The sequence below is a fragment of the Mustela erminea genome, chromosome 12 (assembly GCF_009829155.1).
Source record: "Mustela erminea isolate mMusErm1 chromosome 12, mMusErm1.Pri, whole genome shotgun sequence".
Taxonomy (NCBI): domain Eukaryota; kingdom Metazoa; phylum Chordata; class Mammalia; order Carnivora; family Mustelidae; genus Mustela; species Mustela erminea.
The window spans coordinates 53,240,978-53,257,421 of NC_045625.1; the positions used below are offsets into that span (position 1 = coordinate 53,240,978).

General features: G+C 37.4%; 1 protein-coding gene across 7 annotated transcripts in view; it reads left to right on the forward strand.

Moving 5' to 3' along the window:
* Positions 1–16,444, forward strand: part of FREM1 (FRAS1 related extracellular matrix 1) — a 173,974-nt gene that overhangs the window by 89,720 nt on the left and 67,810 nt on the right. For all 7 annotated transcript variants that reach the window (XR_004277487.1, XM_032307887.1, XM_032307891.1 and 4 more), the window contains 4 exons: positions 4,788–4,982; positions 6,063–6,248; positions 11,688–11,884; positions 15,873–16,095. Coding sequence is in view for 6 of the 7 variants with exons in the window: in XM_032307887.1 (XP_032163778.1) it covers positions 4,788–4,982; positions 6,063–6,248; positions 11,688–11,884; positions 15,873–16,095 (801 nt within the window). In the remaining variant the exon portion in view is untranslated. The remainder of the gene's footprint in view (positions 1–4,787; positions 4,983–6,062; positions 6,249–11,687; positions 11,885–15,872; positions 16,096–16,444) is intronic.

Sequence of the window (16,444 nt, forward strand, 5' to 3'; positions counted from 1 at the left end):
CTTGCTGTGGGTTTGATAATCTAACAATCTTAATGCTTGCTTCCATTAAAAAAGAAGCAAGTATAATCTTTTTGTAAGTATAATCACCGTATTTGTAAGTATAATCACCATATTTAGTATTTGTAAGTATAATCACCATCTTTAGAAGGATTTCTGATCTCCATAACATGAATATCAGAGTGGAGAAGGAACAAGTATTCTTGCTGCCTTGTTCCTGAAGCTTCCACTTAGACCTTTAATTCACCCCGGGTTGTCTACATTCCCTTTTTAGTCGATTTGAAGAAGACTGTATTTGACCATCACAGTTTGGGATCCATAAGTCATAGCAGAAATGCATGAACTAAGCACTCTAAGATAATTATAATTATACTTTTAAGGGGTATCTGGCTGGCTCAGTTGGTAGAGCATGCAACTCTTGATCTTGGGGTCAGGAGTTGGAGCCCCATGTCAGGCATAGGGATGACTTAATAAAAATTTTAAAAAGAAGTCTACTCTAGATCACCAGCTAGCTCCTAAGAAGTAACTCGTCTGCCTTTTGAGTTCCTGAAAAGCAAAGGTGATGTCTTACGTTTTGTGTAATGCCCATGTCAATAGACGCCAGGGGACGACAGATAATGATACAGTAAAGGCTTGTTTATGAGCATCGTTCTTTCATTTCTGGCATCCTGTTATCTTGTTACCCAGAAGGTATTTGCTCCCCATGTAAAATGTTCAAATAAAGAAAATATTAATTCAACATCTGTTATCTGCAAGAGAGAGTACTAGGCATTAATGGGCTACAAAGGAGTATACTCCAGAGTCAGCTGTGAAGGACTTTTAGTTTAAGTGGGTAGATGGACCCACTCATGTGCAAAGGAAACAGTGTCCCATAATCAGTACCTCATCAATCACTGCCCCTTGCACTTCTTCTGATCTCTAGTTTGAGTGCCCTTCCTCGGTAATAATACTATATACTTCCCGTCGCTCCCTTTTATTGCTGCTTGATTACAACCTCAGGTGTCCTCATCCACATGCCACTCTCATGTGTGGATTCCACAGGAAGCGGGGTGGGCTATAGAAGGTCAGGTGAGGGTGAAGGGAGTAAGAGGTATCAGAATTCCAATCACTTTCTTATTTGAAAACACGTGGAGAATACAAGCAGTGAGTGGGAGAGGAAACCTGGGATGGGGGGGTTAGAGATAGAAAAGGAGGAATTTGGAAACGGGGGGGGGGGGATATTGTGAAATGGTATTTTTATAGGTACTTTGGAAAATAATTTATTAGGATGCCCATTGTTTAATGGTTAATTACTTAGTGGGGCACATTTTAATCACTCTGCCACACATCGTTTATTTATTTATTTTTTAAATGGTATCTCCTTTTCTTCTTAAGTGTATTTAGTCTTAGGAAGGGTTTCACTGCTTATTTTCCTGGCTTGGGGAGCAGAGTCCACCTGCTTGATGTCTCTTGAGGGTCCACAGCAAATCGCTTCATTTTGATTTCCCCAGTAGATCTCAGATAGACTAGCAGAAAAGGGATCAAAGACCAACCACTGTTGGTCTGTGGGTTTTTACATAATTTTAACACCTGTGGCAGGCTAAAGCAACATAGAAACATTAGGGGTGAGATGAATCTGTCTTCCCTGCCAGTGCTTTGTTCCAAGTGCTAACCAACAGGTGTATGTCTTTATCAATCCCTTTGGTGTGATGGCCATGTAAGGACGTATGAACTCTTTTTTTTTTTTTTTCCCCGTGAGACCTAGTAGGATGTGAGGCAAATCATTTCAGACAGATGGGTATTTTACTGTTGCTGTGTTACTAAACTAGCAGAAATACTGCCAATTTGAAAGGTGGTTTGTTATTTGAATGATATGTTTCCTTATAACGTTCTCCCAGTGACTCAATTGGTAGTGCTTTAGTGCTATGCAGGAGAGAGTGTGAAGAACCATGGGTCTACAGGGCCTGAAGTTTCGATGGCTCTGCTCTTGCCTCTGTATGTGGATTATAAAGGACACCTGGGGGGTGATTTTTTCACCATTATTTTAGTTGCTTTCCATGATGATAAAAATAATACCACATGCCCATTTCAAAAAAGAGTTGCAAAGTGTAGATAAGCATAATGAAATTTCAAAAAATCACTTATTTGCCTCTCAAAAATGGTCCCTGTTAACATTTCAATATTACAGTACTTTTTCTTCTTTTTTTAAAAAAAGATTTATTTATTTATTTATTTGAGAGAGAGAGAGGGTGAGGGGGAGAGAGAGGGAGAACACATGCGGGGTGGGGTTGGAGAGAAAAGGGAGAGGAATAAGCAGACTCCCTGCTGAGTAGGGAGCATGAGGCTTGATCCCAGGACTCTGGGATCACGACCTGAGCCGAAGGCAGATGCTTAACTGACTGAGCCACCCAGGCATCACTGTCTTCTTTATTCTAATCATAATTTTTTACATGGTTGCTGATCATGTTGTATGTACAGTTTTGTTGGTTACTTTTTACATTGAGATTATCAGCTAAAACATTGATTAAACAGTTATTCAATGTTACAAAGTTATTATAAATGTAAGTTTTAATAGTCAAATAATATTTTATGATGCAAAATGACATTATCCACATACTCTTTTCCAAACATTAAGCATGAAGTCATTCAAAAAAACTTCGTAAAATAACGTGGTGGTTAACAGTGTTAAGTGTAAATCGTGTCCTGACACCATGCTCCATTCAAGGTAGAGAATTCTCCATCCGTGTTATAGCCTTTTTTTGTGACTAGATGCTGAGCCTGGCTTTCCAGCTTTTCTGTAAATGTATCCTATGCTTTCATTATATTAAAACCACAGTTATAGGGGCGCCTGGGTGGCTCAGTGGGTTAAAGCCTCTGCCTTCGGCTCAGGTCATGATCCCAGGGCCCTGGGATTGAGCCCCGCATCAGGCTCTCTGCTCAGCAGGGAGCCTGCTTCCCTTCCTCTTTCTGCCTGCCTCTCTGCCTACTTGTGATCTCTGTCAAATAAATAAAATCTTAAAAAAAAAAAAATCACAGTTATGGAAGGTACTGTTTGCTTTTTTCTTTCTTTCTTTTTTTCTTTTTTTTTTCTTTAAAAATGCTCCCTGTTCTTCCTGGAATGATTTTTCCACTTGTCTTCTCAGCTCTCTGTCCCTGCAGGTCCGCCTTCCTCCATCCCAATTCTCTGCTTCATCTGCCTGGTAACTCATTCATCATTTAACGCTCACTATAAAGCCAGCAGAGCCTTCTGGGAAGACTTCTCTTTCTCTGTGATGTTGCCCTGTCCCCATGACCCTTTCTGCCAAAACTTTCATCTTTCTTCACCCTCAGCCCCTTGTACATATTCAGGCTGAGATATATGAGTTTTCCATTTAACTGGTAAAAAAAAAAAAAATGACTTAATGTTGGCAGTTTCATATGGTTCTTTTTAATACACACACCTGTGATAGACTAACTAAATTGCGTTTCTTTCTCGACCATCAGATTGGGTCAGTGCCTGACATGTAACCTTTTGGCATTTGGCATTTGACATTATTTTGAACTGTCTTTTGGTGCTTTCAAATGTCTGCCTGATTCTCTGCTGGAACACCCAGAAAATGAATTACCACATAGGAGGCATTAACTAATATGTATTTACCAAGTGAATGAGAAATAAATTAGTTTTATGCCAATTTATTTTTTATAAATATGAATAAATGAGAGGCATCTTATTTGTTACTGCTTCTAACATTAAAGGCTTATTATTTAATTCTAATTCTCTCTGTACCAACTTTATTTTTTCTTATGAGCCAAGTTTTCTCATTCTCCAATCCTGTGGCTGCTCAGTGATACCATCTCTTGATTTTCCTTGTCATTAAGTAGGGTAGAATAATGCCAAGCACAGTACTGTGTAGATTTGACCAATGTGTCTTGTGAAAAGAGACAACATCCCTGATCTTTTGTGCTCTTATCTCATCAAAACTCAAACAAAATTGCTTCCCTCGTGGTACTTTCAATGTGATGCATGAGAATTAACAAAAGCATGTCTGCAGAATTTTTGTGTCCTGTGGGTAGTGAACGCTTCTACCTCTGTGCTGTTAGTGACTCAAGAGCAGATCAGCCAGTTTGCTGATAAACTCTTTCTAATCCTGACATTTTTTTTTTCTGTCTTCCTCTCACTGCTTCATTTGGGGCCCTATGAAATCCCTACACGTAGCCCTAAAGAATAAGAGGAAAAAAAATACCACTTTTTCCCCATGTCCTGTTGCTATTTTGCTAACATCTTGGCTGTTATATAACGAGGAAAATATTGAAACAAATGACAAAAATGTGGTTCATCTTCCTAGTCTTTGTACTCTTCCTTCCCAGCTTCTGCTCCTAACTGCAGTGGTGTGGTGGTTGATGGTTGTCCATTTAAGGTAGTTAATGTAAATGGGAAGACAATGCAGTTGGAAGGACAAGGGTGCTTCTGCTCTCCCTGTGGTTGGTCCTAACACTAAACCATTAGGAAGAATGAAACCATCACTAGGCGAGCTTGGTACCTCTCCCTTGTTCATTTGTGAATGATCAGACCCTTTTCAGCCCCTTTTGCCTCTCCATTTGCCGAGAGATGGCTGTCAAGGATTTCACCAGAGGCAAGAGATAGGCAAGCATTTTTCTTTGTTATTTTCATGAAGATTTCCTTTCCCAGTGATAAAACTGAGTATTACGTGTTAGCCGCCTGAGGCTCTTTCCTCGCCACTCTTGCTTGTAGAAGAGGTGTGGGTAAATTTCATCTTAGTATTCTATATTTTTACAGAAAGTCAGGTTTTAGCTGTAGTTGTGTCTTGCAGGTGGTGAGATTGGCCTGGTGCCTTGTTTGGATACCATTACGTTGGTGGTTTTGGATGGAGAAGCTGGCCCTTTTGTGAATGGCTGTTGCTTCAATGGGCCTCGTCCATCTGTTCCTCCTCATGAGTCCTTCCCGGTGTATGACCTCAATATCACGGTGCAGCCAGTGGACAACCAATCGCCTTCAATTGCAATAGGTGACAATGTTTTTTCTATCAAAGTTCCGTCATTTCATCTCGTATCATGTCTGTGGTTTAGTGAAATAGTGCACTTGACTTCGAGTTAAAATGGAAAACTACCACGTAGAATTGCCTGCGAGAATTGCTTCCACACAATTTCTAGAAAACTCCATATTTATAAAAGATAACAAGGCAAAAGAATTTATTTGTCTAAATATGTGTGTAATTCTGTGTGGAGAGAGAATGCGAGTGTGTTTGCATGTGAGTGAGCGTGTGTTGGGATGAGGACAACATTTGGAATCCTCGAATATTCTGGTTTTATTTCATGTGGGAAAATATTATTTGCCTGCTGGAGAGAGAGTAATTTATTTTAGCCATAATAATTTCTATTCGAGCAGAATGAAAATACCAGAGAGGCCATTTATATACATTTAACCTTATTTGCTTTTTAGAAAGTCATCGCTTCTTAGGCATTATGTATATGTTCTGTCTCTTAGAAAAAAAAAATACAAGCATATGTATGGATGTTATTGTAATTTGCAAGCTATCTCCCAAGCAATGCTCTGGAAAGGAAGCATTATCCCTGCAGAATAATTAAGCACCAAGGCATGAAAAAAATGTTCGTTATGAGCAATTCATAATAGCTCACAGGCAATTAACGCTCTGACAAACAGAGGTAGCAACTGATCTTGAAGAGTACATAAACTACATTTAGTGGCTTATCATTAAAATGGTTTGGCAATTCTTATTTTCATTTGTCACTTCTATAGAGGCACAAGGGAAATCAGAGTTCCTTGAGAATGACTAAAGGGCTGTCCTAGAGCATTTAGTATTTCTGCTGTCTTTCCATTATTGTCTGGCTTGCTTGTACAAGAAAAAAAATATAATTCCACAAGTCAAATTAAATTCCACCCATTACCCCTGAATATTTTCACTGTAAGGAAAAATTATGCCAAAGGAAATGAACATCTCCCATGGAAGTATATTTGCATATGGGAGGCTTCTCTGAATTGGAATTGCAATCACTCCCTTTTGTTTTCACTATTCTGATTAGAGGATTTCATGCTAAATTGTAATTGCATTGTTATTTGCATGCAGGTACCATGTTCGTGGTAGATGAGGGTTTCTCTGCAGCCCTTACTAGTAACCATTTGTCCGCCGCTGACCCTGACACTGCAGAAGACAACTTGGAATTTGTCTTGGTTTCTCCTCCCCAGTTTGGCTACCTTGAGAACACACTCCCCTCTGCAGGTTTTGAAAAAAGCAACATGGGTGTAAGCATAGGTAAGTCATGGCTTCGTGACCAGTGATAACTCGCCTATGTCTACGTTTCTGACTGGCTACATCATGCTTAATGACTGCATAGGAACTTCAAAAATGTTCAAAGCACTACATACACTCAAGGAATTGGTATTATAGTGGGTACTTTTGAATCTTGTTGTTTTTCATTTTAATTTTCTATCTTGAAGTGCCCCACATATGGGAGTCTGCTTCAAATAAAATGGAATTTCACTTATGAAAAATATAAGAATATGTAGGGAAGAAAGAACATTTTTAAAAGACCTTCAGAGCAACACAGAATACTGTGATAGAATAAATCTGGTGGGAGCTTATAGGTCTCCTCTCAATCTTTTAGCACTTTTACTAGACATTGGCAGAAAAGATTAGGATATGTTTCAGGGGTATAACAGAGAGAGAGCCTGAAATGTTGAAGGTGATGACTTTAATTCTGGAACCAAATTGTATCTCAGATATTTAAATAGCTCTTGTATTTCAGGCAAAAACAACTAAAACAAAAACAGACACCAAAATAAAAATTATTCAAATACATTTTACCTGTTTATTCAAAGATAACACCTTAGAAATAAATGAACTAAAAGATTCTTTAAGCACTTTTTGGGGCATATCCAGTTTAACTATGAGAAAGGCTGGGTTTAAGATTAGTTGCATTAATAGAGTGACTGATTGGATATAAAGAAAAACAAGACTCAACTATATGGTGCCTACGAGAGACTAACTTCAGGTTCAGGGACCCACATAGGCTCAGAAATGAAGGAATGGAAAAAAATATATTCCATACAAATTGAAATCAAAAGAGAGACAGTGTCCTTATAACAGATAAAATAGACTTTAAGTCAAAACTGTAACAGGAGACAAAGAGGATCACTGTAAAATGATAAGGGAGTCAGTTCCTCAAGAGAATATGACAGTTGTAAACTTACATGCATACAACATTGGAACACCTTAAAATATTAAGCATATGCTAACAGATCTGAAGGAAGTAATGACAACAATGCAATAATAGTAGGGGACTTCAGTACTCCACTTTCAACAGTGGGTAGATCATCTGCCGGAAAATCAACAAGGAAACAGTGGACTTAAACTGTATATTAAACCAAAGGAACCCAGTAGACATATACATTACATTCCATCCAACAAATACAGAATCCACATTTTTCTCAAACATATGTGGGACATTCTGCAAGATAGATCATATGATCTGTCACAAAACAAGTCTTAGCAAATTTAAAAAAAACAAAGTCATACCAAGTATCTTTTCTGACCACAATGGTATGAAATTAAAATCAATAATGGAGGTAAAGTAGAAAATACACAGGTATGTGTAAATGAAGATACTCCTGAACAACCAGTGAATCAAAGATGAAATTTTAAAAAAATCCTGAGTTCTTGTCACAAGGGAAAATTTTGTTTTTTTCCTTTCTTTTTTAATCACATCTCTAAGAGAAGATGGATATTAGCTGAACCTGTTGTAATCATTTCACCATATATGTAAATCAGACCCTCACGCTCTACACCTTAAATTTACACAGTGATGTATGTGTATTATGACTTAATAAAACTGGAAAAAGGAAAGAAGATCTCGAAACATAAATGGAAACACAACATACCAAAATATCTCAGATGCAGCAAAAGCAGTGCTAAGAGGGAAAGTTATAGTAATAATTGCTTCCATTAAAAAAACAAAAAAACAAAAAACAAAAAAATCTCAAATACACAGCCTAACTTTATAACTCAAGGAACTAGAAAAATAAGAACAAAATAAACCCAAAGTCAGCAGAAAGGAGAAAAGATTACAGTAAAAATAAGTGAAGTAGAGATTAGAAGAATAGAAAAGATTAATGAAACTAGGACATGATCTTTCAAAAGGATAAATGAAATTGGCAAAGCTTCACCTATCCTTACCATGTAAAAGAGAGGACTTAAATAAATATAACTTGAAATGAAAGAAGAGATATTATAACTGATGTCACAGATATACAGAGGATCATAAGAGACTATTATGAACAATTATGCATCAACAAATTAGACAATCTAAAAGAAATGGATAAATTCCTAGAAGCATACAACCTACCAACTACCAAGTCTGAATTGTGAACTAAAAACCCTGAATAGACCAAGAATGAGCAAGGAGATTTAATCAGTAACCAAAAACCTCTAAGAAAGAAAATCCCAGGACCAGATGTCTTTACTTGTTCTATTGAATTTTTAAAGAAGAGTTAACACTATTTTTAAGCTCTTGCAAAAAAAAAAAATCAAATAGGAGGAAGAACTCCCAAACTCATTTCTAACACCAGAATTACCCTGATACCAAAGCCGGGTAAGGATACTATAAAAAGAAACCACAGACTAATATCCCTGAAGACAATAGATGCAAAAATTCCCTACAAAATATTAACAAACTGAATTCAGTAGCATGTTAAAAAAAATCATACACATGATTGAAAGGAAATTATACCTGGGATACAAGGGTGGTCAAAATGAGCAAATCAATAAATGTGATTCACTACATTGATAGAAAGGACAAAAATTCTATGATCATCTCTATGGATACTAAAAAAGCATTTGTAAAATTCAACAGTGTTTTATAATAAAAACTGTCAACAAATTTGGTATAGAAGGAATATACTGCAACATAATAAAAGGCATAAAAGACAAAATCACAGCTAGCATCATACTCAACAGTGAATGGTTAAAAACTTACTCTCCAAGATGAGGACCAAAACAAGTATGCCCACTCTTACCATTCCTATTCAACATAATACTGAAAGTCCCAGCCAGAGTAATTAGGCAAGAAAAAGAAATAAAAGGTGTCAAAGTAAAAGGAAGAAGTAAAATTGGCTCTGTTTGTAGATGATATTATATGTAAAAATTTTTTAAAGAAGTAAAAAATTTTTAAAGATTTCACCAAAAAACTGTAGAACAGGTCAGCAAATTAAGTAGTTTTAGGATACAAAATCAACATAAAAAGATTGGTTGTATTTCTATAACCTATGGTGAACTATCTGAAAAAGAAATAAAATAATTTCAATTATGATAACATAAAAAACAATAGAATACTTAGGAGTGAGTTTAACCAAGGAAGTGAAAGATTTATACACCAAAAACTGTAAGACATAAAATTGACGTCTTGATGGAAGAAATTGAAAAAGACAGAAAAGATGGAAAGATATATCCATGAATTGAAAGTGTTAATGCTGTTAAAATGTCCATACTACCCAAAGCCATTTATAGATTCAAGGCAATCACTATCAAAATTCAAATGACATTTTTCACAGGAATAGAAAAATCAATGCTAAAATTTCTGTGGAGCCACAAAAGGTCCTGAATTGCCAAAGTAATCCTGAGAAGGAACAAAGCTGGAGTCACCATGTTATTGGATTTCAAACTGTATTACAAAGCTATACTAATCAAAACACTTTGGTGTAGATCATAGAACAGTACAGAGATCTCAGAAGTAAATGCACTCATATATGGTCATTTAATTTATGACAGAAGAGCCAACAATATACAAATGGAAAAAGACAATAAATGGTGTTGGGAAAACTGGACAGCAGTATGCAAAAGAATGAAAATGGACCACTGCCTTATACCATGCTAAAAAAAATGAACTCAAAGTAAAGACTTGAATGTAAAACCTGAGATCATGAAACTCCTAGAAGAAAATGGAGGTGGTAAACTCCTTGACATTGGTCTTGGCAATGGTTTTTTGGATTTCACACCAAAAGCAACAAATGCAAAAATCAACAAAGTAAGACTATATCAAGTTAAAAAACTTCTACAGAGCAAAAGAAACAACAAAATGGAAAGGCAGTCTGCAGCATGGGAGAAAATATTTGTAAACCATATATCTGATAACGGATTAATACCTAAGATATATAAGGTACTCTTACAGTTCAATAGCAAAGGAATCTAAATAATCTGATTTAAAAATGGGCAGAAGACTTGGCTAGACATTTCTCCAAAGAAGATGAACAAATGGCAAACAGATACAAGAATAGGTGCTCAACATCACTCATCATCAGAGAAATGTTGATCTAAAACACAAGAGTTATCACCTCCCACCTGTTAGAATAGCTCTTATCAAAAAGACAAGACATAACGAATGCTGGCGATGATGTGAAGAAAATGCAACCCTTGTGAACTGTTGGTGAGAATGTGAATTGGCACAGCCACTATGGAGATTCCTCAAAAAATTAAAAATAGAACTACCCTGTGATGTAGCAATTCCACTTCTGGGTGTATAGGAAATGAAAACAGGCTATTAAAGAAGTATCTATACTCCCATGTTTACTGCAACATTATTCACAATAGCCAACACATGGAAACAACTTAAATGTCCACTGATAGATGAATGCATAAGGAAAATGTTATATAAATATGTAATAGAATATTATACAGCTATGACAAGAAGGAAATCCTGCCATTTGCAAATCATATATGGACCTTGAGGGCGTTAAGATAAGTGAAATTCATTAGGGAAAGACAAGTACTGTATGATCTCACTTATATGTGGAATCTAAGACCATTGAATTTGTAGAAACTCATAGGATAGTGGTTACCAGGGGCTGACGGGTGGGGGGAAATGGAGAGAGGGTGGTTGAAGGGTACAAACTTTCAGTTATAAAATGAATAATTTCCAGGAAGCTAAGGTACAGCATGGTGACTATAATTAATACTATATTGTATACTTTGAAGGTGATTTGAGAGTAGAATTTTAATGTTCTCACTATAACAACAACAAAATGGTAATCATGTGAGGTGGATAATGTGTTAACTAAATCTTAAACTTATAGTGTTACATGGCAGTTATATCTCAATAAAGCTGGGGGGAAAAGATTTATTGCATTAAAGGTATGCAGTTTGGTCTGTGACATAATGCTCAACGTAGAGCATTTTTGTCTTTTTGATTTAAGGCGATGTCAAAACAGCAGGTCAGCTAATTCCACTCAGTCCCACCTGTCACTTGATGCGTATGTCAAGTAGGCAGATGATTGACTGGCTCTTGTTTCGCCTTCATATGAAGGAGATGGTCTCTTTTTTATTCAAGCAGGACAAGGACTATTTATATGGGAGCAGTGATTTTAATCGAGGGAAGGTCTTGCTTACATTCATTGCAACTATATAAAGAACAGTCACGAAGTCCCGACGTATCCCGGTTAGCGGTTACCACCTTTCTGTTCTCCATGCAAATTTTAATTCTTCCCTATGATTTACGGATATCTGTATTTATGCTGATGGCAGACAGACACTACAGCAGCCCCTGATAGCTGATTCTTAGATCAATTGCACCGATCTCTTATTTGCTTTTCTGAGAAATAAACTATTGGGTTAAGGGTTAAGAACAAGTAGCTTGGGGAGAAGAAAAAAAAAATATATATATATATATTTCATATTGACCTGTTCCATGTTGGTGTGTTCTAGCTTCGTTCCGGTGGAAAGACATGAAGGCTTTGCACATTAACTACGTGCAGGCCAGGCATCTAAGGATAGAACCAACGGCTGACCAGTTCATGGTGTATGTCACAGATGGGAAGCGACGCTCCTTGGAGATACCATTTCACATTATCATCAACCCCACGAATGACGAAGTTCCTGACTTTGTAGTGCAGAATATTACTGTAAGAGACATAATGGGATTTTCAGTTGCTTCTTTTTAAAATCGTTTTCTGATTTTATTTTCACCTAGTTCATTTACATTGGTCCAGGTGCACCTAATACATTAAGTTGAAAAGGAGTGGGGGAGAATAGTCACCTGTATTCTAGAATACAGTTACTTGAAGAATATTATTCTAGTAGTAATGATGGCAATTGCAAGCATATAGAACTGCATGAATGGACTTAGAGCTGCATAGATAAGAGGATGGAGTACTTACTAGGTTGTAGGTGGTATTTCGAGTCCTTTACATGTACTCATGGAAAGGCTTACAAGGCTTTTAGGGTGATGGTATTATTATGATTGCCTTTTAGTAACTGCAAAAATGAGACACAGAGAGGTTAATTCTGTGGCCCAAGATCACAGAGCTTGGAAATAATTGGCATATAGGGAATGGTACATAGAAGATTTGCCCCCAGGCAATTTGATTTTATAACATGCCCTCTAAACCAATGCTATCATGACAAGGACTCTTAATTCACATATATTAAGGCATCTTTTCATATAGCTATTTTTATTTTTTTAACTTTTATTTATTTTTTTAAAGATTTTATTTATTTATTTGACAGAGAGAGACACAGCGAGAGAGGGAACACTAGCAGGGGGACTGGGAGAGGGAGAAGCAGGCTTCCTGCTGAGCAGGGAGCCCATTATGGGACTCGATCCCAGGACCCAGGAATCCATGACCCAAGTTGAAGGCAGATGCTTAATGACTGAGCCACCCAGGTGTCCCATATAGCTATTTTTAAAGATTTATTCATTTTGAGAGAGAAGGAGAATGAGAGAGAGAGAGAATGTGTGTATGAGCAGGAGGGGCTGAAGGAGAGGCAGAGAAAGAATCCTCAAGTAGACGGGTCATGATCTCGGGGTCCTGGGATTGAGCCCCACATCGGGCTCTCTGCTCAGTGGGGAGCCTGCTTCTCCGTCTCCCTCTCCCTCTGCCTGCCTCTCTGCCTGCTTGTGATCTCTGTCTGTCTCTCTGTCAAATAAATAAATAAAATATTTTAAAAAAGATAAAACCATTTTTACATGATAATGTTTTTTAGTTTTATTTAAAAATTCATATAGATAGTTAAAATGACCATAATATCACTCCTCAAATAACATCTGTTGTCTTTAAAAACATAATAATAAAATATGTAGTTATACAAGTTAAAACATTGAGGAACATATGCAGTGAAATATGAAATATGACAGTCTCCCTCTTCTACAGCCTCTACCCATATCCACTCCCCATTGACTTTTTAGTAATTCCTCAGAAATAATTTGTGCAAATGCCAATAATATGTGTTTGTATGTATGTATGTGTGTGTGTATATATATATGTTATATATATGCAATTTTTCTGTATTATAAGTCAGGGGTCATATTATACCTACTACTCTCCACTTTTTAGAAAAACCTAATTATGTATATTGGAAACCTTTCCGTATCAGCATGTAGTCTTTTAAAACAATTCTGTATTTTACATACAATTATTTAATTCAGAAATATGTACAGCAAATCTTGATTAAATAGAGGAATACAGGCTTTGGAATAAGAGGGGTTTGGGTATTGCTGTTTACTGGCCGTAGGACCCTGGATAAGCTATTTCTCTCAGTACTTCTGTTTCCTTATCTGCAAAATGTGTATTAAATCCTTAAGGGGTAACCATGTTGAACAAGATGGTCAGGCACATACTAGTCCCTTAGTAAATAGGTCTCATTTGTATTATTGTTAGGTTTACCATCTTTTTTCTGACATTTACCAAAGCAAAGATGATTTATTTTGAAGCCATTATCTAGCCTTATTTGCCACTGAAAATTATCAAATTCTAAATGCAAAAGTCTTTATTTGATTTGGATGGTCTACTGACTCTTAATGGTATCTGAGAGTCACCTCACGAAGAGACTTAAGACCCAGCTCCTGCCCTTCCCTTTCTCTTGGCATGTGGGTTCCTCTGGAGAGCACTTCAGTAATTATGAGAGAGAAAAGAAACTCTACAAATGATTCCTTCTATACCTACCTCTGTTGTCTTGTATCTATGCAGAGCTAGAGTTTCTGAAATAATTAGGCCACTGGGAAATTGTCCCTTGCCCTTCTCTGAAAGTAATCATGCTTTTTACCTGGGCACTCCTTAGAGAAGCTGTTGGAGGGTATCAGATAGGGAGCCCTATGTGTTACTGCCAGAGCTGGCTTTAAGTTTCAAGTGATTTTTTTTTTTTTAAATAGCCCTATTTATTATGCTTTCTTGGGGAAAATCTGTTTGTCTTGTAGAGAGTCAAGCCTCCATCAAGTTGGGCTGCAACTTGCCAAAAAATATGAGGTTTTAAGATGTCCTAATTCATTTCAAGTGGCTATACTAATGAGTTTCTGCATTTTGTGCATATTGATCTAAACCTTTTATTTAGGATCTCAATAAATGAAATGTGCAAAAAACGAATCCTAATTTTTCAGTGAAATTTCCCGGTCATGTTGTGAAGTAATTTACCATCTGATAAATGAGAAAGGAATGAGTTGTATAGTGAGTCCAGGAGTCCTAAGCTTTTAGGAAGAAGGGTAATGAGAACATATTTTCAGTGGCTTTATGAAAATTTTTGGAGAAAAAGCCAAGCTACCATCAAAGATGATTTCATAGTTATATCACTGCATGTTAAATTATGATGCCATCTTTGTCTTTAGTAGGGAAGGCCAGCTACAAGAAAACCGACATCATTTTGGCCCAGGTATCAGCATGGCAAGTGATTCTTCTTCACGCATGCGCAGTAGACGCTAGTCGCGGGGAGCCTCCCACTAAGAGAGGCTCGAGAGAACGGGCATTTTCACAAACCTAAACTTTATGTATCCTTCAAGGCTTACATGGCCACTCTGCCCTGAAGACACTCCTGGTCTCTTCCACCCTTTTGCACTTCCTGTTTATCCATCTTTAGTATCGCTAGATAAATTTCTTGTTGTATTATAATCACTGATGGACAGGCCTTCATGGTCTCATCTGACTTTGGATAGAATATTTCATTCCCCACAGCACGAGGCCCAGTGCCTTGCAGATTACCAGTCAGCATCTGTTCGATGTATACAGTCTGATTATTTAGGTCTTGCTTTGTTTCAAAAGACGGAACAGGTATTTCTTTGTTCTCTTCATTCTTGCTATGAGAAAAAGATCCAGACAGCTAAGTACCATGTCAAGTTCTAAATGGCTGGAGGCTACCTGAGATGAAAAACAGTCCGTTCTCTTTGAATTTAAAGGATTATGAAACCTGGAGTGGGGTTGGGGGTAGGAGGAGTTTGAGGCATGAGGGTTGGGGAGAGGTGAGGGACCCTGAATTAAAATAAACACTGTTAGGCCTCCAGAAGCCTCCTTCTCAATTGTTGTTCATCGCAACTGAAGTACAGAAGGTTTTCCTGCGATGAGAACATAGAGAATGAGAATGAAATAGAATAAAGAGAATGAGAAAATAGAAAAATGAGAAACATAAAACACCCCCAGTGCACACAGCAGACATCCACGCCATTTCCGAAGCAGAAACAAGAATTGTGAAAGCAGCAAGGTTCAGGAGGTTAAAATAACAGATTAGGATCTGAAGGTGAAAGGTCCACACTTAGTTTTACAGTTGAACTCTGTGACTTCCAGAAAGCAAGCATTCTTTTGATTGCTTTTGATTGCTTTTCCCCCGAGCTTTGGATTATGGGGGGGGGGGGGGTTGTGTGTGTATGTGTGTGTGTGTATCTTTTGTTCTTTAGGAAATGAATAAACTGCTTTGAAATCTTCAGAGAAAACATGAGAGAGATTAATAGATTTATTCTTTTCTTCTAAGCCCATGTTAAACCGCCATTTCTTTTTAGGACTCATTACACACACATTTCATAGAAAATTTGTAATAGGATATCTTAAAATCATTTTTTTGAAGCAACTTGCTAAAAGAAAGACAAATGTTATTTTGACACAGCTGACATGCCGACTTGTTTTTGCTCAGGTGTGTGAGGGTCAGATGAAAGAACTGGATACCTCCGTCATCAGTGCTGCTGATCTGGATGTTCCCAAGGACCCCTTGCTTTTCAGTGTCTCTCGTAAACCACGCCATGGCCTCCTCATCAACAGGGTGCTTGGCAAAGACTTTCCGCAAAATATGCAGCCTGTCAACCCCGGCCAGAAGCATGAACTCGTTCAGAACTTTTCCTTGGAACTTCTCAAGAATGGTAGATCATGTTCCACTTCAATTCACTTATTGTAGTTGATTTAGTAATTTAGCCCAGAAAAGCTAATAGTAAACCTCAGATACAGGAAGTGAAGAAATGGCATTCAACTACTTTATTCATTTTATCTCTCAAGAGTTTTCTCTGGGCTCTGGATTCATGTAGGGCATGAAGCCTCAGTTACAGATAGTGTGCAGTTGAAAAGGAAATAGTGTTTTCTTTCACTTTGGGAACATCACTAAAAATGACATTTGTGGGGTGCCTGGGTGCCTCAGTCGGTTGTCTGACTCTTGATTTTGGCTCAGGTCATGATCTCATGGTTGTGGGATCAAGCCCTGCATCAGGCTCTGCA